The sequence below is a fragment of the Corythoichthys intestinalis genome, chromosome 3 (assembly GCF_030265065.1).
Source record: "Corythoichthys intestinalis isolate RoL2023-P3 chromosome 3, ASM3026506v1, whole genome shotgun sequence".
In the NCBI taxonomy this organism is placed as follows: Eukaryota; Metazoa; Chordata; class Actinopteri; order Syngnathiformes; family Syngnathidae; genus Corythoichthys; species Corythoichthys intestinalis.
Genome location: NC_080397.1, coordinates 22,037,117 through 22,064,050, shown reverse-complemented (window position 1 = coordinate 22,064,050; position 26,934 = coordinate 22,037,117). Strand labels below are relative to the sequence as shown.

The 26,934-nt window shown below is 40.4% G+C and overlaps 1 protein-coding gene across 1 annotated transcript; it reads right to left on the bottom strand.

Moving 5' to 3' along the window:
• Nucleotides 1-763: 763 nt before the first annotated feature.
• On the bottom strand, nucleotides 764-26,934 carry znf366 (zinc finger protein 366). The gene is made up of 7 exons (XM_057833062.1): nucleotides 26,824-26,934; nucleotides 24,360-25,301; nucleotides 18,335-18,502; nucleotides 17,992-18,142; nucleotides 14,773-14,964; nucleotides 4,927-5,101; nucleotides 764-2,035 (listed from the first exon to the last, which is right to left on the bottom strand). The coding sequence occupies exons 2-7, from the start codon at nucleotides 25,292-25,294 to the stop codon at nucleotides 1,581-1,583; spliced, it is 2,076 nt and encodes a 691-aa protein (XP_057689045.1). The 5' UTR covers nucleotides 25,295-25,301; nucleotides 26,824-26,934; the 3' UTR covers nucleotides 764-1,580.

Genomic DNA, 26,934 nt, shown 5'->3' with positions numbered 1-26,934 from the left:
ATCACATTGGATGATTTTTTAAAATTATATACAATTATACTGAAATTATACACAGTATTGCTACTGCATTTGGGCTTACATATTAATCCACTCGTCATCAGCGGTGGTGGTATTGAGTCGGACGGTAATGCTCCTGCAATTACTACAGTCATTGCTCCATGTAGCCTGGGTTGATCTAGAGGTTTTCTGTTGAGTCTGTCACCAAATGCTTTATCATGTGGGGTAATTTGTGCGTGGGTGGGAGTGTTACAAACCAACAAATATGGGATTCCACCACTATTGTCTTTATTTATTTGCTGAGCACAATGAATGCTTATGTTGTGACTCATGCTCACACATAAGTCTTTGTGTAGGACACCCACTGCTTGTTTGATCATGAGTAAAAAGACTGAAGGGCAAAAAGGTGTTTTCTCTTCCTCTTCCTTTGCTTTGAAAGGGAAGCAGCCAGTGGAGAAAAGGCACAGAACTGAAGTTTATAATACATGTAGATGTATTCAGCCTTCAGGCCTGCTCGTACGCTAATGTCGTCAACTGCATTTCTGATTTTAATTGAAAAAAATCATGCTTGGATCTGCCTGCTCGCTGCCGTCCATTACAAACACTAATCAGCTCTAAAATGACACAATGGGCAAAATGAGATAGAGTGCAAAAATCACAGTTTATTTTACCATGTTTTCAGTAGCTCAAATGCTGCCAAATCACTCACACAAAAATGAATGATTGAAATACCAGTTATCCTTGTGGCAAATGGCATTTATTTACACAAATGCAGAGTCCATTTGCAAAACTTTCTAATTTGTAAAATAAAATATTTTAAAGTTGTATTTAACTAAATAAATATGTGATATATTACGTTATGCCGACCACAACTCACCTTAGGTTAGAGATTCCACAATTTTCTGATGCAATATTCCATACAATATGCAACTCAATACTTTCTTTTCATGTTGAATAACGGCTTTACGAAGCGATGTCTGTTCAACGTGTCATGTGTGTTTTAATAAAGATGATAGTATGACACATGAAGGTAGTATTTATCTGAAAACAAAGTTGTTTATTTTGAAGGAAGTGAAGAAAGTAAGCAATGAAGTGGCTAGCATGTCTACCTTACATTTAAGAGTTCCTAGCGGTTTGGCTTTAAAAAAAACACACACAAAAAACATTTGTTGATGTTAATCAGAGCTAGACCACAATTTGAGGAAATGAGAAAAGGTGATTTTTACCTTTTTTTTTTTTTTTTTTGTCAAAAAGTAATGTACATTTTCTAGTCGAATGTTCTATCATCTATGCTGTAAACAACTGAGAGCTATTCTTACATGTTATGAACAAAATGCATTCTTCACAGCTTTTGCAGTCACCTGAGATAATGCACGATTTCCTACTTCCTCACACAATCTGTATACTACTCAATAAAGTCAAAAATATTGGCCTTTGAGGGGGACTGGACTAGTCAAATAAAACTTTGAGTGTTCCTCCTTTTATTTCACCAGAAAACTGCATATTCCTAACTTTTTGTGTGTAGTTAAATACCCCTGCACATCTTTTAGCTGTCAGATATACGGAAATCCTGCATCCTCTTTTCACTCATACTCTTTTTCTCCTTCGTCTTTTGGCTCAGTTGGTTCTCTGACATTATCTGTCTTTAAGCTGTTTGATACAATGTCAAGCTCCTCATCCTGCTCAGACTCAGCAGCACCGTCCTCCAACTCTCTGTGACTTCTCTCAGCCTCCTCATAACAAGCGCGTGACTCAAGCCGTCCCCATGATGCATTCAAGTGTCCGTCTGTAGCCGGAGTCATTCGCCCTCTTGACTCCTGTTGATATTCGTCAGGGCTGTACTGACTTTGTCTGTACAAACTGTCCTCATCCTCCTCCTGGCAAGAACTACCGGGAACACTTTCGCCGTCAGACTGGGGGAGATGAAGACCCGACGGGCCCGAGGGCTTCTGAGAAAGATCAAACGGCTCTTTTTGGTTGAAACGCCCCAGAATGCTCATCGGAGAGGAGAGGCAGAAGCGTCCCCGCTGATGAAATACTAAAATGACAAAATTAAATCATTGAAATGACTTTTTACAGGAGGTATTTTATGATCATTTACTTCTTAATTGCTTGAGTTGATTCTCTGGGGTGCTGTATCTCAAACTTTTTTTCAACCGACAACTGTCATAAGTGATTTCCATGTGAAAGACAGTTGCTAAAATATACCAATCACAAATTTCTTAGACTTCCAATAAAAATTGACACTGCTTATGAGCTCAGCCATTTTGTGATGTCAGTTATAGCCAAGTACATACAGTGTATCACAAAAGTGAGTACACCCCTCACATTTCTGTAGATATTTACGTAAGTATATCTTTTCATGGGACAATACTGACAAAATGACACCTTGACACAATGAAAAGTAGTCTGTGTGCAGCGTATATAATAGACACAGGAAAGCCCGTCCGTCTCATCAGACCATATGACATGATTCCAGTAATCCATGTGCTTTGTTGACATGTCTTCAGCAAACTGTTTGTGGGCTTTCTTGTGTACCGTCTTCAGAAGAGGCTTCCTCCTGGGGTGACAGCCATGCACACCAATTTGATGTAGAGTGCGGCTGAGCACAAACAGGCTGACCCCCCACCTCTTCAATCTCTGCAGCAATGCTGACAGCACTCCTGTAACGAGTCACATGACATTTTGGAGGGAAAATGACAAGCAGCACTCAATTTGGACATTTAGGGATGCACGTAGTTTCTAAGGGGTGTACTCCCTTTTGTTGCAAGGGTGTTTGATATTAATGGCTATATTTTGAGTTATTTTGTGGGAAAATTTAAATTAACTATTATATAAGCTGCATACAGACTACTTTTCATTGTGTCAAAATGTCATTTTGTCAGTGTTGTCCCATGAAAAGATATACTTACAGTGAGGCAAATAAGTATTTAGTCAACCACTAATTGTGCTAGCTTCCCACTTGAAAATATTAGAGAGGCCTGTAAACGTCAACATAGTTAAACCTCAACCATGAGAGACAGAATGTGGGAAAAAAACAGAAAATCACATTGTTTGATTTTTAAAGAATTTATTTGCAAATCACGGTGAAAAATAAGTATTTGGTCAATACCAAAAGTTAATCTCAATACTTTGTTATACACCCTTTGTCGGCAATAACGGAGGCCAAACGTTTTCTGTAACTCTTCACAAGCTTTTCACACACTGTTGCTGGTATTTTGGCCCATTCCTCCATGCAGATCTCCTCTAGAGCAGTGATGTTTTGGGGCTGTCGTTGGGCAACACGGACTTTCAACTCCCTCTGCAGATTTTCTATGGGGTTGAGATCTGGAGACTGGCTAGGCCACTCCAGGACCTTGAAATGCTTCTTACGAAGCCACTCCTTTGTTACCCTGGCTGTGTGTTTGGGATCATTGTCATGCTGAAAGACCCATCCACGTCTCATCTTCAATGCCCTTGCTGATGGAAAGAGATTTTCACTCAAAATCTCTCGATAATGGCACCATTCATTCTTTCCTTTACACAGATCAGTCGTGTTGGTCCCTTTGCAGAAAAACAGCCCCAAAGCATGATGTTTCCACCCCCATGCTTCACAGTGGGTATGGTGCATTTTAGTATTCGTTTTCCTCCAAACAAGAGAACCTGTGTTTCTACCAAAAAGTTTTATTTTGGTTTCATCTGACCATAACACATTCTCCCAGTCCTCTTCTGGGTCATGCAAATGCTCTCTAGTGAACCGCAGACGGGCCTGGACGTGTACTTTCTTCAGCAGGGGGACACGTCTGGTAGTGCAGGATTTGAGTCCCTGGTGGCGCATTGTGTTACTGATAAGTAGCCTTTGTTACTGTGGTCCCAGCTCTCTGTAGGTCATTCACTAGGTCCCCCCGTGTGGTTCTGGGATTTTTGCTCCCCGTTCTTGTTATCATTTTGACGCCACGGGGTGAGGACGGAGTTGAAAGTCCGTGTTGCCCAACGACAGCCCCAAAACATCACTGCTCTAGAGGAGATCTGCATGGAGTAATGGGCCATAATACCAGCAACAGTGTGTGAAAAGCTTGTGAAGAGTTACAGAAAACGTTTGGCCTCCGTTATTGCCAACAAAGGGTACATAACAAAGTATTGAGATGAACTTTTGGTATAGACCAAATACTTATTTTCCACAATGATTTGCAAATAAATTCTTTAAAAATCAAACAATGTGATGTTCTGTTTTTTTTTTTTTTTCCCCACATTCTGTCTCTCATGGTTGAGGTTTACCCATGTTGACAATTACAGGCCTCTCTAATATTTTCAAGTGGGAGAACTTGCACAATTAGTGGTTGACTAAATACTTATTTGCCCCACTGTAAATATTTGCAGAACAGCGAGGAGTGTACTCACTATTGTGATACACTGTAAAGCTGACAGACTTGAACATGGTACAATGGGTGATTGTGATGTCATCAATATTCATATTTGATTGGTTAAAATAGTATAAGCATTGATAAACATGTATTCCAGCATGGGTGCAGACATTTCCTGGAAATACTGGTTTATTTTTACATTCTTCTCCACTATTTGACATTAGAAAATTTAATTCCTCGAGTTTCAAGCAACACAACAACAACAAAAAATCAATATTTTTGTGTGTGTGTGTGTGTGTGTGTCCATAATTTACCAACTCCATGAAGGCTTGCTTTTATTCCACCCAGTGTTGTAATAGTAACCAAAACATTTATTGACAATGGCACAAGAGCGCGACATGATTTGTCTTATTTAAAATAATGCCTCAAAAACTTTTCTTTTTTTTTTAAGATAGCTCATTCACAGCCATTGAGGGGAATGCAGAGCCAGTCCATTTTGAATAGGACACCGATCCCTGTCAATGGCAGCCAGCAAGTTAAATTTAAATGCACAGAATCTCGCTCTACTAAGCGCATTGGTGCTTACATCTTTCATCCAGTCCTCTGTCCAAGATGCCGTGCTTCACCTTCATGTGTCTGGTGAGGTTTCCCTTCAGTGTGAACTTGCTGGAACAGTAGAGGCACTTGAAGGGTTTACTGTCTGAGTGGAGGTGCATGTGGCCCATGAGGTTGTGCATCCTGTTGAACTCTTTGCCACAGAGCTGAAAGGTAGACCGAAGAAACAATTTCAATTATTCATGCGTTCATTCTTTATTGCGCGTGTCTTCATTTTGTGTCAATCAAACTGTCTGACAGGATGCGGAAAAAGGGATCATGAAGAAGATACAGCAACCGCTAACATATTTCAGTAACATTTTGGCTTAGTACCAAGTAAAGCGATAAAGTGGACTTCCAATTTTTCTGAAAAGGGGTGATATGGTTTTACTCTCTCTAACACGCATGCAAAATGAATAACGTATTATTCAAAGCAAACTTTTTGTTTCTTGTTTGTTTTTTTAAGCTGAGGATCGAGGTGATGTTTTATAATCAGTCAGATGAATCCAAACCAGTGTTGTCCAAACTACGGCCCGCAGGCCATAAGCAAACTTCTGCCTAGGTTTTATTGGCATGCAGCAAATTATGAAAATATATTTAACTAGAAGCTTAAATTCAGCCTAAATTGTTTTCCACTTATCAGCTTTAACACTAGATGAAACAATGAACTCTTAATAGTGCCTCTCTATTAGCTCAGGTGTAAAAACCTAATATGTTGAAACCATATAGGAACCTTGAATTTCTGTATTTTGTTTTACATAAATACAATTGTATAAAATCCAATGTGATAATTAAGCTATCTTGGTTGTAATTTTTTGTTTACTCTTTAACAGTTTTGCTGTCACTGGACATTTTCTCTTATTTCGGTTGTATAAATATATGTACTGTGAGGTATGTGAGCAGTGGCGATTGCTCTAAGACTGCAAGGCAAGTTCAGCTTCCCCCAGAATGTCAAAAATAAGTGTTCGAATGTATACTGTTGTGTGTATATGTCATTGACCAAATATGCGCAACAACGCACTCGACCTTTGTTCAGAATTAGCTTCTTTTCACTGGTTACGATGATAACCAATGCTTTTCATTCCTTCGCGCAGCTTCACAGTCCTTTAAACTGTGTGAATGCTGCACATCTCCAGAATTGAGAGTACATTGTTCCACTACAGCGAAACGAAATGAGTCATTGGCTAAAGCCTGGGTTTATCCTGCCCATCGGAAGCTGTGCGTCTCCGAGGCTCGATGGGCAGTAGGCGGGGCTCGGCTGACCCAGACGCTCTGCATCTCTGCATTATGATTGAATGATCTGTCTGAGGCTGAATCCCTTTTGTATTGACAGCATAATGAGAAAATCAGTGATCTTGTCGTATTAGCACCCACAGGAGGTATTTTTCAATTTTCATTCCATTGTTCTGAGTTGACACAGAGACTTTCCTAATCTCAGTACTTTGTTATGTACCCTTTGTTGGCAATAACGGAGGCCAAATGTTTTCTGCAACTCTTGACAAGCTTTTCACACACTGTTGCTGGTATTTTGGCCCATTCCTCCATGCAGATCTCCTCTAGAGCAATGATGTTTTGGGGCTGTCGTTGGGCAACACGGACTTTCAACTCCCTCCACTTATTTTGTATGGGGTTGAGATCTGGAGACTGGCTAGGCCACTCCAGGACCTTGAAACGCTTCTTACGAAGCCACTCCTTTGATGCCCTGGCTGTGTGTTTGGGATCATTGTCATTCTGAAAGACCCAGCCACGTCTCATCTTCAATGCCCTTGCTGATGGAAGGAGATTTTCACTCAAAATCTCTTGATACATGGCCCCATTCATTCTTTCCTTTACACAGATCAGTCGTCCTGGTCCCTTGGCAGAAAAACAGCCCCAAAGCATGATGTTTCCACCCTCATGCTTCACAGTGGGTATGGTGTTCTTCGGATGCAATCTTTCTCCTCCAAACATGAGAACCTGTGTTTCTACCAAAAAGTTCTATTCCAAATGATCTCTAGCGAACCACAAACAGGCCTGGACGTGTACTTTCTTCAGCAGGAGGACACGTCTGGCAGTGCAGGATTTAAGTCCCTGGCGGCGCATTGTTTTACTGATAGTAGCCTTTGTTACTGTGGTCCCAGCTCTCTGCAGGTCATTCACTAGGTCCCCCCCGTGTGGTTCTGGGATTTTTGCTCACCGTTCTTGTTATCATTTTGACGCCACGAGGTGAGATCTTGCATGGAGCCCCTAGATCGAGGGAGATTATCAGTGGTCTTGTATCTCTTCCATTTTCTAATAATTGCTCCCACAGTTGATTTCTTTACACCAATCGTTTACCTATTGCAGATTCAGTCTTCCCATTCTGGCACAGGTCTACAATTTTGTCTCTGATGTCTTTCGACAGCTCTTTGGTCTTGGCCACAGTGGAGTTTGGAGAGTGACTGACTGAGCTTGTGGACAGGTGTCTTTTATACCGATAATGAGTTAAAACAGGTGCCATTAATACTGGTAACGAGTGGAGCCTCGTTAGACCTCGTTAGAAGAAGTTAGACCTCTTTGACAGCCAGAAATCTTGCTTGTTTGTAGGTGACCAAATACTTATTTTCCACCATGATTTGCTAATAAAATCTTTAAAAATCAAACAATGTGATTTTCAGTTTTTTTTCTTCCACATTTGGTCTCTCATGTTTGATGTTTACCCATGTTGACAATTACAGTCCTCTCAAATATTCTCAAGTAGGAGAACTTGCACAATTGGTGGTTGACTAAATACTTATTTGCCCCACTGTATGTGGTTTTAGTGTGAAAGTGTGCTGTCAAAGATGACACCGAAACCTTTACATAGCGATCAAGTAAATTTTCAGGTGACATTTTCTGGGACCCCTAAAATGGATACAATTAATTGATGATTTTCGGGACATGTTGAGGCCAGGCTGTGCAAAGACAGTGTCCTAATAATAAACATATTGTTTCTTGTTTTGGTTCTAATATTGTCACATATTGTAGGTGTACCTAAGGAACTGTCCATATACAAAGCATTACATTATGACATTTTGCTCTGTCAAATCTCTTTTGAATGACTGCACGTAATCGTGAATGAATGTGCAGGCATTTCCCCTCTGATACCCCAAATGCAACACCCCGCCATCCTTGATTTCCTCGTTTCCTCTGTCTTCTCTCGCTCATCAGCACACGCAGACACACACACAAACAGAAGAAAAACAGAGGGACCGAGCCAGAGGAAGCAACAGAACAGGGAAGGGCAACTCCTCCGTTGTCCTTCCTTTCCATTCTTTTTTATTAGGGTGGTCCTTTCCTTCAGGAGGAGAGAGGGACTCGAGACTGTCCGAGAGGACCGTGAGAAAACAGGAAGCCCCCCCCCCCACTCTGAGCAGCAGAGAAAGCGAGATGAAATCTATTTACGGGCCTCGTTCTCCGGGGAGGCGGGAGGCCATTGTTAGAGAGGCGGTTTTGTGCGCCGATATCCTTCCTATGCGCGAGGAGGCCACCATTGCCAAAAAGCCTCCCTGCTATCTGGTCATGCTCTCATGCAGGCCTTCTTCAAAACACCAAGGTCAAATTGCTGAATGTGAGTTGAGCTCACTGGCTTCACGTAGCACTTATCAGTTGAGTTTACACCAGGGGTGTGCAAACGTTTGGTACTTAAGAAGATGACTATGTTAAAACAGAGAAATGAGTCTGGTATTCAGAATTGAGGTTAAAAGAACAAAGTTACAAAAAGAAGATGGATGTAAACTTGTTTATCTTAATTCATCTCAATTTAAATGATATACATTTTTGATTAACACTTAAGTAACCAATTATTCTAGACAATAAAGTACAATGGCTAAACAATTTTAAAACTGCCATAGACAAAAGATGGATAATGAATGAATAATAACTCATTCTCATTATTGGTATTGTTTATAAATAAGAATTACATGAATGACATGAATTATAGATGCACCGGAAATTTGGTGACAGAACATTTTCGGGCAAAATATGACAAAAAAATGGGGTTTTGGTCTAAAATATTTAATTTTTAATTCACTGTAATAAGATTACTGAAACTGGTAGTTGTTTTGGCACAAGCAAAAAGCTTGGTAGTGCGCACTTCTCCTGCTACGAGAAGCTACACATTTGCAAAACAAATGTGAACAGGGCCCGGGTGCGATGAGCATAAACGGGACCCCCTTAGTGTATCGTCCGATGGGGGGTGGGGTGCTATTATTCGTGGGCGACAACCACCTGTTTTAACACTTAAAGCTAGTGATGCACGATAATAGATTTTTCAACCGATCATTTCCTCCTCATCCCAACCGATAACCGATAATGTCAAGCCGATAATTCTATTAAAAGATTTATGTAAAATTTCAAAGTATAAACAAGAGAAAATATTACTGGGCAAAAATATAATCAGTTGCTCTTTTTTTCAACATGAAATGTGAACAAGTAATAAATTCCAACATCTAAATAATGACAGATTGTCTGACATTGTGTGATGGTAAACTTTCGGCAACAATTACTTAGAGAGTAAATACCTAAGTTGCACAAAAATGCCTTTAAAGTAAGCCATTCCTAACATATAAACATTACTACACTGCAAAAACACACCTCCATAAAACTAACCAGTTTAAGTGTAAATCTATTGGAAATTATCTGCCAGCGCTTCAAGTGTATTTCATTCAGATTTCGTGGAAGAAAAATGGCTAGCTGAAAATAAGCTTAACAGCCTTATTTTAAGCAATAAATTATTATACTTAATCGTAAAAAAACGTGTTTGTCAAAAATGTTCTTTATTCAAGAATAGGTATGGTTCAAAAACATTATTTGAAAGCGATTTTTTCTTGATTTAGGTGAAAAATTACCTTTTTTTTTTTCTTTTTTTTTTTTAATGTATGGGCTTAATAAGAACAAATGGCAATATTTACGTACTTCAAGTAAGTGGAATAATCTGGCGCATTCGTCTGTTAACTCGTCTTTAACACTCAAAAAAGATGCGGAAAATTATTTGACTAGATTTAAGAAGATTATCTGATTAAGAGGTCATAAATTTACAGCATACTGTATCATGTATCCATTGTGCAGCACTTTGTACATTTCCAAAAAAAAAAAAAAAAAAAAAAAGGGAAATGTGAATTTTGAAATGTTTTTTCATCTGTGTTGCCCTATAATGTTTATTACTGGTTATTGCACTTGGAAGAAAGAAGGAAAGATTTTGAATAATATTTGTGGCTACAGAATATTATTGTTATTTCATTACAACAGGAATGTGTATATTTAAATTGAGAAGTGTTAATAAGTGCCAATAAGTTATGATTATCTACTGTGACTGTAACTGAGCAGACAAATAAGTTAAATAATTTGAAAAGTGATTGCTAATGTTGTATGCTTTGTTGCACACTGTGAAAATGATTAACTCAAAAGAGGGAGATGTCATGTGTCCATTGTGCAGCGCTTTGTTTACATTTGCGGCACTCACAACACTTGCTTTACAGCAGCTCAGCTGATACACGGCAGTATTATTAGGCCGGATTTGGAGCTCGCATCCCCGTGCGTGTTGTGCCTGAGTTTTGTTAAACCGAAAATAAAGGCAGCGTTACAAAGTCATCTGACCGCTTGTCCTGACTGGCTGACTTCTTGTGTGGTTTTGTGAATGTTTAAATTATCATGTAACTGCTGTGCCATCATGATAAGCATGCTTACTTGAAATCACTTTTCCAAATGTCCGTGGTGAAACTTATGTGATTGGCATGTTTTTCACGAAGAATGGTGGTCATATAAACTGCATTATTTTTTTATCCGGAGCTTTGGCTGTTGGGGCATTTTGGGAAAAAAAAAACAAAAAAAAACATCTCTCGTCTGGCATTTCCTCCTGTCTGCTCCCTTCAGTCAGTCCGGCCACCAAATTAGCACCTGCGCCAGGCCTCTGTCTGGCCGTGGTGCTCGATGAGTTGAACCGGAGTGACAGCGGTAGCTACGTTCGTACCGGATATCCGCCCGCCCCAGCCGGCTCGCCGCAGCGTATTCAGGGCCTGGCTCTGCTCCGGACGGGGGCGTACGCCTCGCATCCCGCACGCCGTGGGGGAACGCTCGAGAAACCGGAGTGTTCGCCGGAGGTCCCGCCGCCGGGGAACCGGGCTTGGCCTGCCTGCCCGCCCCGCCAACGGAGAGGCGGCAGCGGCCTGCAGGGACCGGCCAAAGCGGCGGGCTCCGTCAGAAGACGGCTACTTGTCGACTATTGTTCTCGTGCCGGTGATTACACTTGCTTTGGGCTGAATGAGGACGCTTTTTTTCTGCCTCGTGGAACTTCTAAAGTGCATGTTTTGCAGATGGCGTGAGTGTCGTTTTTTTTTCACACACGGATAAATCCAGCCGCTGGTAACAGCCGGCATGTTTTCTAACTGCTTCTGTTGTGTAACTCCGCCTTCTCAACCCCTCCTCCGTCAGGGGCTTCAGAGAGAGGAGGGGTTGATGAGGCGGCGGTGCTAAATTGGTTGCGCACATTCCGAGGCTAAATCAAGTATATAATTGTCGGATTGCATTATCGGTTGAAATTTTTTTTATCTGGATTATCTGCGTGACGTCATAATGGCCATCATTGGCCGATAATTATCGGTAACCGATATTATTGTGCATTTTTACTTAAAACACTATATTAAAGCTCCGCGCACCATCTTACCTTTCTATTTCACCCTCCCCTACTCAACCATGCCCACTTTATGCCCACAAACCAGAACTGGTGCGGTCACACCCCCCTAAGTTAATGAGGATTTGCTCGTCAAAACTAGTTGTGCTTATAGTGGAACAGCACGTATTACATGCTCTCACAAGAGAATCCATCACATTTACTTCCCAGCAAAAGCTTTTCTCTCTTCTTGCCCTCTATGAGCAGCTAACTGAGGGCGCTTTCACACAAGACCAACAGGACCAGGGTCTGGTTGGAGAGCTACCTCGTAACAACATATGCAAATGAGTTGTTGAAAAGGTTCAGCGCCAACTTTTCGAGTACAATGACGTGGATGAAAGGCGCACTTACTGATTGGACAAATAGAAAAAGGAAATACTTTCCTCCTGGGAGGGGAGGAAGCGTGGTGCGTCACAGCGTGATGCTGCATGTAATGTTAAACTGGATATAGCTTTTTTCTTTTTTATCACTGTCTTTTATTTTGCAATTATAATATAACTGTGCGTCTCTTTGTGTCTTTTTTTGTCAACTGACTGTTTTGTACAGCAGATGTTTGTTTGCATGTAAGTTCAAATAACCCTAATGTAGAACAGCATAGCAAGTCACCACTTGGCTCGCGGGGGGTCGTTCCCTTCTGACTCGAGTGAACTGGCAAAAAATTGCATTGGAGTAAATTAAACAACGAAAGAACACAATTCACACAGGAGCTTGATCGATCACTCTCACTTGCATGACTTTTTGGACTATCAAATTGTCGCCACTTCTAGGAGAGAGAGACTCAAACAGCTTCGAACAGTTTCTGTCACTCTCGCACAGTACGTTCAGCAACAGCATCGAAAACACATCCGCCACATTAGAACCCGATTATGTGTATCAAATGTACAGTGCGGCAAATAAGTATTTAGTCAACCACTAATTGTGCAAGTTCTCCCACTTGAAAATATTAGAGAGGCCTTTAATTGTCAACATGGGTAAACCTCAACCATGAGAGACAGAATGTGGAAAAAAAACCAAAAAATCACATTGTTTGATTTTTAAAGAATTTATTTGCAAATCATGGTGGAAAATAAGTATTTGGTCAATACCAAAAGTTCATCTTAATACTTTGTTATGTACCCTTTGTTGGCAATAACGGAGGCCAAATGTTTTCTGTAACTCTTCACAAGCTTTTCACACACTGTTGCTGGTATTTTGGCCCATTCGTCCATGCAGATCTCCTCTAGAAAAGTGATGTTTTGGGGCAGTCGTTGGGCAACACAGACTTGGCGTCAAAATGATAACAAGAACGGTGGGCAAAAATCCCAGAACCACACGGGGGGACCTAGCGAATGACCTACAGAGAGCTGGGACCACAGTAACAAATACTACTATCAGTAACACAATGCGCCGCCAGGGACTCAAATCCTGCACTGCCAGACGTGTCCCCCTGCTGAAGAAAGTACACGTCCAGGCCCGTCTGCGGTTCGCTAGAGGGCATTTTTGGTAGAAACAAAGGTTCTCGTGTTTGGAGGAAAAATATTACTGAATTGCACCATACCGACTGCGAAGCATGGGGCTGGAAACATCATGCTTTGGAGCTGTTTTTCTGCAAAGGGACCAGGACGACTGATCTGTGTAAAGGAAAGAATGAATGGGGCCATATATCGAGAGATTTTGAGTGAAAATCTCCTTCCATCAGCAAGGGCATTGAAGATGAGATGTGGCTGGGTCTTTCAGCATGACAATGATCTCAAACACACAGCCAGAGCAACAAAGGAGTGGCTTTGTAAGAAGCTTTTCAAGGTCCTGGAGTGGCCTAGCCAGTCTTCAGATCTCAACCCCATAGAAAATCTGTGGAGGGAGTTGAAAGTCCGTGTTGCCCAACGACAGCCCCAAAACATCACTGCTCTGGAGGAGATCTGCATGGAGGAATGGGCCAAAATACCAGCAACAGTGTGTGAAAAGCTTGTGAAGAGTTACAGAAAACGTTTGGCCTCCGTTATTGCCAACAAAGGGTATATAACGAAGTATTGAGATGAACTTTGGGTATTGACCAAATACTTATTGTCCACCATGATTTGCAAATAAATTCTTTTAAAATCAAACAATGTGATTTTTTTTTTTTTTTCCGCATTGTGTATCTCGTGGTTGTGGTTCACCCATGTTGACAATTGCAGGGCTCTCTAGTATTTTCAAGTGGGAGAACTTGCATAATTAGTGGTTGACTAAATAGTTCTTTGCCCCACTGTAACTGCATAGCGCAGCACAACAACATTTGACTATGGTTCGTCTGTCATCTTGCCATTGTTGATTTTGAATAGCGTGCACGCTGTACTTCTGCTTCCAAGGATGCCCTGCGTGTGCCGTCACAGTTTGGAGCATCACAGTTCCACACTGTAACCCTGCACATAAAGTAGCAAAAGTGTACCCTGCCCCAGTTGCATTCACGATTGAAGCAGTGTCCACTTAAAGCGGACCAAAACCCATGATTTTGAGCGGACCAGAGTTCGTTTTTTTTTTTTGTTTTGTTTTGTTTTGTTTTTTTAAACGATGCAGACTTTTTTTTGTTTGTTTGTTTGTTTTGTTTTTTTAAACGATGCAGACTATCTGAGCGAAAGAACTCTGGTCCATTTAAAACAGGCCAAACAGTGCTAATGTGAAAGCAACCCCAATTCATCTCTAATCACAACACTCACACGTCATCTTCCAAGCAAATAAAATGAGAGGCTATGGATTGAAAACAATTAATACAAAATTATTGGAGTCTTTCAGCGCATGTTTCACCGAGGTCTGCTTTATAACAAATGCTACTTAGATGAAGGAATAAAGAAGCAGCCTTACCATTGAACAGTGCTGCAGTTTGTGTTCTTGATGACAGGAACTAGTTTTCATTAACAACCCCCCTATCATTCTACCTCAAAAGGTAGAATTTACTTTGCTGGCACATTTACATTTACATTATATAATGTACAGTAGGTCAGGTTAAATGTACAGTAGGTCAAGTTAAACGTTCAGTCTTTAATTTTATGTTGTGCATTGTTGAAAAGCCTGTACAAAATCATTGAAGTCTTTTGAGACAACCAGAACAGTTCACTTGTCATCAATTTTAAATGCGTAGGATGGATTAAAGAAAGGAACAGGCTGTTTCTACATGTCTAAACCATCTTTTGCCCATCGCTGGTTTACACTCACCTTGCACTTGTAAGGCTTGATGTCAGAGTGGACGATCATGTGGGCCTTGAGTGTCTGCTTCTGTACAAAGCTTTTGAAGCACTTGTGGCACTGGTAGGCCCTCACGTTGGTGTGGATGAGCACGTGGCGCTTCATGTTTGCCAGCAGCGTGAACTCTCGGCCGCAGATGCGACACTTGTGCTCCTTCACGCCCTGTTAGCAGAGTGAAAACGTTAAAACTCTTCACTCAGCTGGAACTATAGCATTAACAAATACGTAAAAGAAAGAAAGGAGGTTCCACATACGTGTAGTTGTACCTAACAAGTGCTAAATGCTGGCAGTGTACTTCACAGTAACGCTGTCTGAACATTTCTTAAATAAATGATGCTAACAATATTTGCTTCCTTTTCTTTTCCCCAGCATCTTAATACCAGTGCATCATCATCATACAGTAGCGTCTTGACAACCTCAAGTGTCCAACAACTTTGCGGCCATCTGATGACCGTGCCAATCAGAAGAAAGAGCCGTGTGCTGCAGACATGACCAGGAAGTAACTATTTGGTTGAATGTAATGTTGGAGTGTAAAGCAGTTCTTGGAGAACTGCTTTACACTATCAGAAGGCAACCAATCTGGGGAAAGAGGTGGGAGCTGCAAACACTATCTGCTTGAATACTATGGCGGAATACAAAGCGGTTCTTGTAGATTTCCCAAGTTTTGTCTGAAATGCACTTAATTTTGTCATTAAAAGAGGAACAAAGCACGTCACTAAAAGCGTTTTTGATAGAAACGCTGTTTTCGCGAGTGTGACAAGAAAAGCCATTGTCCAATCAGCAGCCTTATATTTTTTGAAGGATACCGTATTTTTCGGACTACAAGTCACACTTGAGTATGAGTCAAACCAGCCATAAAATGCCCAACGAAGAGGAAAAAACATATACAGTAAGTCGCACCGGAGTATAAGTCGCATTTTTGGGGGAAATTTATTTGATAAAATCCAACACATAGAACAGATATGTCATCTTGAAAGGCAATTTAAAATAAAAATACAATAGAGAATAACATGCTAAATAAGTGTACAGTATGTTATGTTACATGATGCATGAACAATGAAAACAAGAACGTGGCCGGTATGTTAACTTAACATAGCTCTTAAGAGTTATTCAGATAACTATAGCATAAAGAACATGAAGTTTACCAAACCATCAGTGTCACTCCAAAACACCAAAATAACGTGTGGAATGATATAATTATGTGTTAATAATTTCACACATAAGTCGCTCCAGAGTATAAGTCGCACCCCCAGCCAAACTATGAAAAAAACTGCGACTTATAGTCCAAAAAATACGGTACTTCCATGAAAAAGCTCTTAATTGGATCTTGCCCCAGATTGATATAAGTAATATATTTGTAGAGGATACAGTATATGGAAAAATCAATCTGGCGTGCCAGATTAGCACAACAATGTACCCAAATTGAAAAAAATACTAAATTTTGTAATTGTACATCCGTTAAAAATAGCAAATACAAACAACTGATCATGAATTGTTACTATACAGTGAAGAAAAAGTATTTGAACACCCTGCTATTTTGCAAGATTTCCCACTAAGAAATCATGGAGGGGTCTGAAATTTTCAACGTAGATGCATTTCCACTGTGAGAGAGATCACCTAAAAAGAAACATCCGGAAATCACAATCTATGATTTTTAACGATTTATGTGTTTGATACAGGTGCAAATAAGTATTTGAACCCCTAAGAAAATCAATGTTAATATTTGGTACAGTAGCCTTTGTTTGCAATTACATAGGTCAAACGTTTCCCATAGTTTTTCACCAGGTTTGCACACACTGCAGGAGAAATCTCGGCCCACCCATCAGTGAGATTTCTGGGCTGTCGCTGAGAAACTCCGAGTTTGAGCTCCCACCAAAGGTTTTCTATCGGGTTCAGGTCTGGAGACCGGCTACGCCATGTTAGAACCTTGTTATGCTTCTTACTCAGCCACTTCATGGGTTTCCTGGCTGTGTGCTTCAGGTCACTGTCATTTTGGAAGACCCAGGCACAACACATCTTCAATGCTCTGACTGAAGGAAGGAGGTTGTTCCCCAAAATCTCACAATACAGGGCCCCAGTCATCCTCTCTTTAATACAGTGCACTCGTTCTGTCCCATGTGCAGAAAAACACCCCTAAAGCATGTGGCTACCACCCCCACGCTTCACAGTAGGGATGGTGTTCTCGTGATAATACTCATCATTCTTCTTCCTCCAAACACGGTTAGTGGAATTATGACCAAAAAGTTCTATTTTACTGTCATCTGAGCACAAACCTTGCTCCCATGACTCCTCTGCATCATCCAAATGGTCATAGGCAAACTTAAGACTTTAAGGCTTTGACATGTGCTGGTTTAAGCAGGGGAATTTCCTCTGCCATGCATTATTTTAAACCACGACGTCTTCGTGTATTACCAACAGTAACCTTGGAAACGTTGGCCCCAGCTCTTTTCAGGTCATTGACCAACTCCTGTCGTGTAGTTCTAAGCTGATTTCTAAGCTGATACCTTACATGGGGCTCCACTTCGATTGAGATTGACTGTCATGTTTAGCTTCTTCCATTTTCTAATGATTGCTCCAACAGTGGACATTTTTTCACCAAGCTGCTTTGCAATTGCTCCATAGCACTTTCCAGCCTTGTGTAGGTGTACAATTTTGTCTCTGGTGTCTTTGGACAGTTCTTTGGTCTTGCACATGTTACAAGTTTGAGTCTTACTGATTGTATGGGGTGGATAGGTGTCTTTATGCAGCTATCGACCTCAAACAGGTGCATCTGATTCAGGATAATATGTGGAAGTGGAGGTGGACCTTTAATAAGCGGACTAACAGGTCAGGGTCAGAATTCTAGCTGATAGACAGGTGTTCAAATACTTATTTGCAGCTGTATTACACAAATAAATTGTTAAAAACATGCATTGTGATTTCTGGATTTTTATTTTTAGATTTTTTCTTTGACATGCAACTAAGTTGAAAATTTCAGACTCCTCTATGATTTCTAAGTGGAAAAACTTGCAAAATAGCAGTGTTTTCAAATACTTTTTTTCTTCACTGTATTATGAGACTACCTATACAGTTTTATTTTACAGCCAAACATTTAACCTAATCTATGAATGACCAGACCATTTACCTGTTTTACCACACATTGGTACGCGTAAGCATTCACTGAACACAGCATATCAACTGTCCACCTACTTTGTGAGTGAGTGTGTGTTGCTTGAGGTGGTGAGATTGGATGAACTCCATCCCACACTCGCTGCAGATGTACGGTCGGATGTCTTTGTGCTTCATCATGTGGTTCTGGAGCTGACTTGGGTATTGGAACGTCTTCTGGCACTCTGAGCACCTACAGGAACAACGGGTGAATCGTCTCTTTGTATGCAATTTAAATGAGTACTCAATATTTTTCTATTGAATTTACAGTATCGTAGAGTAGGTATCATAAGCCAGAAGGACAGGTAATCGCAGCAAGACAAGCTGACGATGGTCAGCTTCTTCAGTCACGTTCGGTGTGAGGCTAGCCTAATCTCTGTCTCACCTGTACAAGGTGGGGCCTCGGTGGGCGGTCAGGTGTCTCTTAAGCTGGGCCAGAGTGGGGAAGTCCAAACCACACTCGACGCACACATTGTCCTGGCCTTTTTCATGCTTCAACTCGTGGGCACGAAGCTCACTGGGATAAGCAAAGCCTCGGCCACATACGCTGCAGCTGGTGGGTGATTAAAGGTAGTTCAGATCTTTTGTTTTTAAACTTTTTTGTACTTAAAAATACTTTGACAACCAAGTAAAATCATCAGAGCATTGAATTTCAGGTGCATAGTAGAAAAGTCTTGATTTGTCAGGGACTACACACATTTCATTCCTAAATAGCGCACCATGGAGTAGCCTCTGTAACATCGTGCGTGCTTTTAACACCAACAGTATAACGTAAAACAAAGTTAAATACAACTAAACTGGAATTTGGCATTGATTTTTATTTTTACTCACCACTTGAGGGAGCCCATGTACCAATAGTTTTTGGCCCACAAATTCCAGACTATATAAGAATCACTTAATATACAGTGCCTTGCAAAAGTATTCGGCCCCCTTGAATCTTGCAACCTTTCGCCACATTTCAGGCTTCAAACATAAATATATGAAATTTAATTTTTTTGTCAAGAATCAACAACAAGTTGGACACAATCGTGAAGTGGAACAACATTTATTGGATAATTTAAACATTTTTAACAAATAAAAAACTGAAAAGTGAGGCGTGCAATATTATTCGGCCCCTTTACTTTCAGTGCAGCAAACTCACTCCAGATGTTCAGTGAGGATCTCTGAATGATCCAATGTTGTCCTAAATGACCGATGATGATAAATAGAATCCACCTGTGTGTAATCAAGTCTCCGTATAAATGCACCTGCTCTGTGATAGTCTCAGGGTTCTGTTTAAAGTGCAGAGAGCATTATGAAAACCAAGGAACACACCAGGCATGTCCGAGATACTGTTGTGGAGAAGTTCAAAGCCGGATTTGGATACAAAAAGATTTCCCAAGCTTTAAACATCTCAAGGAGCACTGTGCAAGCCATCATATTGAAATGGAAGGAGCATCAGACCACTGCAAATCTACCAAGACCCGGCCAACCTTCCAAACTTTCTTCTCAAACAAGGAGAAAACTGATCAGAGATGCAGCCAAGAGGCCCACGATCACTCTGGATGAACTGCAGAGATCTACAGCTGAGGTGGGAGAGTCTGTCCATAGGACAACAATCAGTCGTACACTGCACAAATCTGGCCTTTATGGAAGAGTGGCAAGAAGAAAGCCATTTCTCAAAGATATCCATAAAAAGTCTCGTTTAAAGTTTGCCACAAGCCACCTGGGAGACACACCAAACATGTGGAAGAAGGTGCTCTGGTCAGATGAAACCAAAATTGAACTTTTTGGCCACAATGCAAAACGATATGTTTGGCGTAAAAGCAACACAGCTCATCACCCTGAACACACCATCCCCACTGTCAAACATGGTGGTGGCAGCATCATGGTTTGGGCCTGCTTTTCTTCAGCAGGGACAGGGAAGATGGTTAAAATTGACGGGAAGATGGATGCAGCCAAATACAGGAACATTCTGGAAGAAAACCTGTTGGTATCTGCACAAGACCTGAGACTGGGACGGAGATTTATCTTCCAACAGGACAATGATCCAAAAAATAAAGCCAAATCTACAATGGAATGGTTAAAAAATAAACGTATCCAGGTGTTAGAATGGCCAAGTCAAAGTCCAGACCTGAATCCAATCGAGCATCTGTGGAAAAAGCTGAAGACCTCAACCTCACTGAGCTCGAGCTGTTTTGCAAGGAAGAATGGGCAAGAATGTCAGTCTCTCGATGTGCAAAACTGATAGAAACATACCCCAAGCGACTTGCAGCTGTAATTGGAGCAAAAGGTGGCGCTACAAAGTATTAACGCAAGGGGGCCGAATAATATTGCACGCCCCACTTTTCAGTTTTTTATTTGTTAAAAAAGTTTAAATTATCCAATAAATTTTGTTCCACTTCACGACTGTGTCCCACTTGTTGTTGATTCTTGACAAAAAATTAAAATTTTATATCTTTCATGTTTGAAGCCTGAAATGTGGCGAAAGGTTGCAAGGTTCAAGGGGGCCGAATACTTTTGCAAGGCACTGTATATTATGTTCTTTGTTCTCAATGTATATGTACAGTATTATATTCTCCTCCATTGGAGGATGCCATTTTATCCGATCAGTATCTTATCGTGCTACCTTTTTATGTAATACAGAGTTACAGAATTAACATTATAATTAAAGATGTCCCGATCGATCGGGTCCGATCACGTCATTTTCAAAGTATCGGAATCGGCAAAAAAATATCGGACATGCCTTTTTAAAAAAAAAATTTTTTCTTTTTAATTAAATCGTTTTCTAATTGTATTTAACGTTACAGAGAAAATGTCTTACACTCATCCAGAGTCTTTAGTTTTGGCTTAAAGTAGGGCTATCAAATTTATCGTGTAAATTTTTTTTTTCAATTAATCACGTTAAAATATTTAACGCAATTAACGCATGCGCTGCACGACCCACTCACGCATTGTCACGTTCAATCTATAATGCCACCGATTTATCTATATATAGAGCTAAAAGACAGCGTAAAATGAGTAGAGTGAATTTTGGCAGTCTTTGGAGCCTTTTTTTAATTAGCTAAAGCCTTTAAATCCCTCTCTCAATAATTAGAAATATCGTGGGAAAGCAATGTGGGGAAGAAAGGTAGTAGATGATCTTTTTCTTTACACCCTATGTTATTTCCCAACGCAGAGAAGATATATCAATTGGTGCCACTACGCACAGTCATGGTTGCACTTCCCATCACGCATGTGGGCAGAACAGTTAAATGGCTACAGTATCATTTACTGAAAGTTCAACAAATACACTAGATGGCAATATTTAGTCACAATATACAAAGTCACATTTATCCTTTAAAAATTACAAGTCTTTCTATCCGTGGATCCCTCTCACAGAAAGAATTTTAATAATGTAAATGCCATCTTGAGGATTTCTTGTCATAATAAACAAATACAGTACTTATGTACTGTATGTTGAATGTATATATTCGTCCGAGTTTTATTCATTTTTTTCTTAATGCATTGCCAAAATATATATGATCGGGAAAAATTATCGGGAATGATTGGAATTGAATCGGGAGCAAAAAAAAAAAAGCAATCGGATCGGGAAATATCGGGATCGGCAGATACTCAAACTAAAACGATCGGGATCGGATCAGGAGCAAAAAAACATGATCGGAACAACCCTATTTGTAATAGAAATCTAGAAAAATAAATAATTGCAATATTGCTCTTTGAAATCATTTTCTTACTGTGTGTCTTTATGAGTTCCTGTTCATATAAGATATTGGGGTAGGGTTAGCTAACTTTTGGCCATGTCGTTACTGTCCAATGATAAGCAGATTGAGCAGTTCATATCTGAAAATGTAATATTTGTCATAATTATGTTATATATGTAGCATGAATATGTGCGTAGTCTAGAAAAACAATGAAACTTTTGTTGTTGCTGTTTTTCTGCTGCTCATGCAATATACTGTACATGTGTTTTAAGCGCACTGTTTTGGTGTTTTGGTGCATAAATGAATGGATCTACACCAGTGGTTTCAAATGTACAGCTCGCAAGCCAGAAGTGGGTCACAATGAGGCCCAATTCGGCACGTGGGGTTGTTTTGCCTGACAGGCACCTTGTAGCTCATTCATAATGTATACCGTATTTAAAAAATCACATGCATTTATTTTGACAGTGGCACCATAAAACTAGATTTGTGTAATCAAGTGCAATACTGCACTTGGGTCACCTCACTTTCGCATCCGCAGTTACATTCACTCATTCGCAACCCTCCCAGTCAAAATGGATTGGACGTCTAGCACCGTCAATGGCAGCCAATGAGTTGACAAGGTAGTGGCCCAAAAATGCCCCAAAACCAACAGGAAGTAACCGGGAAATGCACGAAAAATCAACAGAAAATGAATGAATGAAAAAAGTTTACAGGAAGTCATCCGTAAGTATGTTAAAATTACAAGGAAGTGACGTAAAATTAACTATTGCCTCCCACTGAAAACGATAGAATGTCACTGGAAGGGTAGAATGAACAAACAGTTGAGCGTCAAGCAACGTCAATGGCAGCCAGTGAGTTAACTTATTTGGCCAAAAATAAACTGGTCCAGCCCACATGAACTCTAATTGCCATAAATGGGGCCCGTGAACCATAATGAGTTTGGCACCCCAGAACTACATGATTTTATTTTGTATATCAATTCTACATGATATAATCATGTTTTGTTGACGTTCGAACTTTATATTTATTCTAATTTACTTGCATTACGTGATCAAATCATGTTCCCTCAATGTTGTTTTGTCCGCACAACGTAATCAAATTACTGTACATTAATGTGACATATTTTGATATAAGATTTAAATAACAAGTACAGTGCTTTTCCAACGTCAAGGCATCTACATATCGTTTTTTTTTTTCAAGGACAATAAGACAAGTTCATTTGGGTGGTGAACCAAACCCACAACTTCTGGGTTGGAGAATGACTATTCTACCTCTACCGCTGAGCCACGGTAGCGCAGGGAAATAAATGGCAGCTGAGGGAAATAAAGGTTTCAGAAGTCCTTGTACAGCAACATGGTTTGCTCGATTGCTTTTATGTCTGATTTCTTAGCACATTACCATCACCTTCTGATCAGGAGAATGAATGAATGTGGAACAAAAGATTATGCTTGGAACGCATTTTTAATTGTGTGTGTTTTAGCGATTAAATTGCATTCAACTAGAGCAGTGGTTCTTAACCTGGGTTCGATCGGTGAGATTCGGTGAGTCAGTCTAAGGGGTTCGGTGAAGGTTAAGATACGCAGGGCCCAATTGTTGGACGCTGACTAAATCCAGGCAAAGTGGCGTTTTAGACCAGGTTTTGGACTGGTTAGTCCACAATATACAGGCTTTATTCCAGTTCTTTCAACTGCTAGTCCTCAATTTGATGGGAAGAGAAGCTAGTTTGCTCAGTGGAAGGTTGACTCTCATTTTAGTATGAGGAAATACAACAGACTTATGGGTACCGTGCACTGCGTTGACATTAAAAAAGAAACAAAAAAACATTTGCGTCACATTTTACGCCATGAAAATACTATGTGTGGCAAGGATCCGATATAATGAGAATGTTGACATGAAAACTAAAATAGAAACACTGTGAAATTAACTGAGTGCAAATCAAAAGTCAAAATTATTTGTTGTAAATTCACACTGTTTATTGGATTTGTGAGAAGTGTCATGTTAATTTTTTTAACGTAAGACTTAGTGTACAAATTTGGTGATCATTTTGTGCAGGGTTTTTCATGAAATTTGATATAATTTGAGATGTAAACATGACAAACTGCACGGTAAAGGTTAATGCAACCAAGCAGGTTTAATATTGAACAATTGAAGATGTCTTCCTGCAAATTTGCATGAAAAATTCTAAGATATGCACATTGGACCAGTCTTGGTTTAACGGTCTGAAGATGCTGCAGGCATAAAGATAAAAACATACATTTTGGCCTGTTGAAAAACATGCTGTCTAAATGAGAAGAAATTTGAATGGATATTCACTTAAGTTTGAGCTTTCTAGTTTAGATATAACGATTTGGAATTAGAAAAAAAAATGATTTCTCTATTGGATTTGATTTGGAATTTTTAAAAAATGATTTTTCTCATTTCAAAGGGTTAATGCACGTGTGAAACGCATGGGGTTCGGTACCTTTAGCAAGGTTCAGAACCACTGAACTAGAGCATTGAATATTCATTTTCTAAACATTATTTTAGCTCACCTTGAATCCACATAATATAACCATGTTTTCAAGCAAGACATAAATTATTTCACATTGGATTTTTGTACTCAAATGAGTAAACCCTCTGTGGGAACAAGAGGCAGCAAACATGACCTGATATGTTCACTCCCTAAGTTATTGGCAGACCAGTGTAATCTTATAACTAAACAAGAGCAACCAAAAACTGGAAATGTACCTGTAAGGCTTGACGTCACTGTGTTGCATCATATGCCTCTTTAGATGGCTGGTCTGGGTGAAGGCCTTGTGGCACACCTGGCACTTATGAGGCCTCATGCCTCGATGGGTGAGCAGGTGCGTATGCAGATGGCTCAGCTGCTTGAATAACTTCCCACACAGGTGACACCCGTGGGGCTTGATGCCCTTGTGGCCCAGAATATGCGTGACCAGGTTGTATTTGGATGTGTAGGACTTGTCGCACATGCGGCACTTCCACCTCTTCTGATCACCACCCACATCCACATAGTAGCTGTCGTCCACGTGAACGTCAAATCCGGGCTTCTCACCGCCGCTTGGTGCGCCTCTCGTGGGGGCAATGCGAATGTGCTTCGCCGGCCTGACGTCTTCCCTGGGCGGAAAGGGCACGACAGTGCTAGGCATGAAGAAGGGATATGGGATGAGGCTGTGGTGGAGAGGTGGGAAGTATGACGGATGGATGAGGAAAGGAGGCGGGGGCCACATCGGAGGGGGACTTAGATGTTCCCGCTTCACCTGGACAGAAAGGTCAATGTCGGCGGTCCTGTGATGATACTGCAGTCTACTCAACTCGATCATTCCGGGGTGAGCAGGCAAGGGAGCGCTGGGCTCAGACGGAAAGGGCAAGTGGGAGCGATTGATCGCTTTGGGCGTCCAGCTTTCCTCAATACTCTCAAACTCATGGTCACCCATTTTATAAGGAGTCTTTTTGCGCTTTTGGGACCCTTCTCTGTTAGTCTGAGTGGAGCTCAGCATGGGGAAGAAATTAGGTGCAACCTGTTGTGAGGTATCACTGTCCCCAGTGGAGTGTTTAAAATTGATGGGACGTGAGGTCAAATAGAACCTGTGCTGATCTGGTGGACGGGCATCCTCTCTGAAAGGAGGACTTGTTGAATGTGAAAACTGGACTGTTTCCATCTTGATTCTACAGAAAGACAATGAACCAATCATTTACAGCATCTACAATTGGCAATCAAAAAAGAAAAAGTGGAGGAGTGATGAAGCATTTTGTTATATTTTTTCAATTCAACAACAAAAGGTGGAAATGCAGGATTTTTTTAATGCTTTAATTTCATGATGAGAAGATATCAAAGATTTAAACTGGAAACTGGACATGGTTGATTATGTAGCATGCACTTGGCCTAGCATATCCACATGCTGCTTTGTGAATTTTAGTCAATCCAAAATTCAAAAAAAGAGAAAATAAAAATGTTGAAGAGTCATAATATGTGGTCCATTCAGTAAAAAGCACATACTGTAGTTCCAACTCTTAGTTAATTTCGGACACAATCATCAAAGAATCATTCAATGTGGAAAAGAAAATAGGAAGTGTGTCCTACCTTTTGACTCAATATTAAGTGAAAGCTTATCTAATTTAGGGAACTTTTACTACTCCAGACCACAAGCAGTCTTAACTCGTGCCTCTGTGTGTGGGAGGGGTGGGGTGGGGGGGATCTCAACACACAGACCAACATCTTTCACTTCTTAATTTCTCAAAAATATCCTCTCCTGAAATTAGGAACTTTGTCAAATCGTTACCTGTCACCTTTCCACTTCTCCATCACTTTTTTTGCTCATCTCTATTCATTTTTTTTGTTTTAATTTAAGAACTTCCTTTTTTTTCTCTTTTACTCTAGCACTCACCTTGAACATAAACGTGTTGATGATGAAAACCTGGTGGTCTTCATTATTCCCATTTTTGTCCAACTGGGACAGTTTTGAATACCCATGTGCAACAAAATGACATCAACTGATAACAATAATTTTAAATAATTTGATTCATATTATTTGCTAAACCTGCAGAGTCATTCTCAAACTGCAGTATCTAAATTGACCGTTTTTTTTTTAAACATGAAACAATGTGACACATGCAAAGAGCACATTCAGTACTATGCTCAATGATCACTTCATTATTTTCAGGATCGAATTAAACCATGTACAAGATCCAAACCATTTTTGTTTGTTTGGTAAGTGCATAATCATGTATAAATATTGTCAGTAAGCTGCAGTTTGCGTCAGTTACGTTCACTCTTTAACAACCAAAATAATAGAAACACCTCTCATTAAGCATTTATAACACTCATATTGTCAAAAGAATATTGGCAAAGTGAGCATTACTCTCTAGGTAAAGGAAGATGCTGGAATACAGCTCTTGCAATGGATCTCATGGGACCATGCCAGTGTACTTTATTTTGTGACCAGATGTGTGACAGAAACAGAAAAACATCATGAAACCACACATATTTCTTTGAATACCATATTGAATGTTATCCTTCCTAAACAAAATATTACTTTGAATACCATATTGAATGTTATCCTTCCTAAACAAAATATTTGAGTAGTCAAATGTTGTCAAGTATTTTACTGTGTCTCGGGGAAGGTGTCATTACAGATGATGGCAGTCAGTGCCGTGTGAGGGTACCCCGACGCATGTGTGTATGGCATACCTGTGGCAGAGTTGTTTTGATGCTGTGATGCTGTGACTCCTTTGCGGCCGTTCTCCCTCCCGCTCCCTTCTGACAATGCGCGGACCTTCCACAGATGAGCTATTTGGAGGG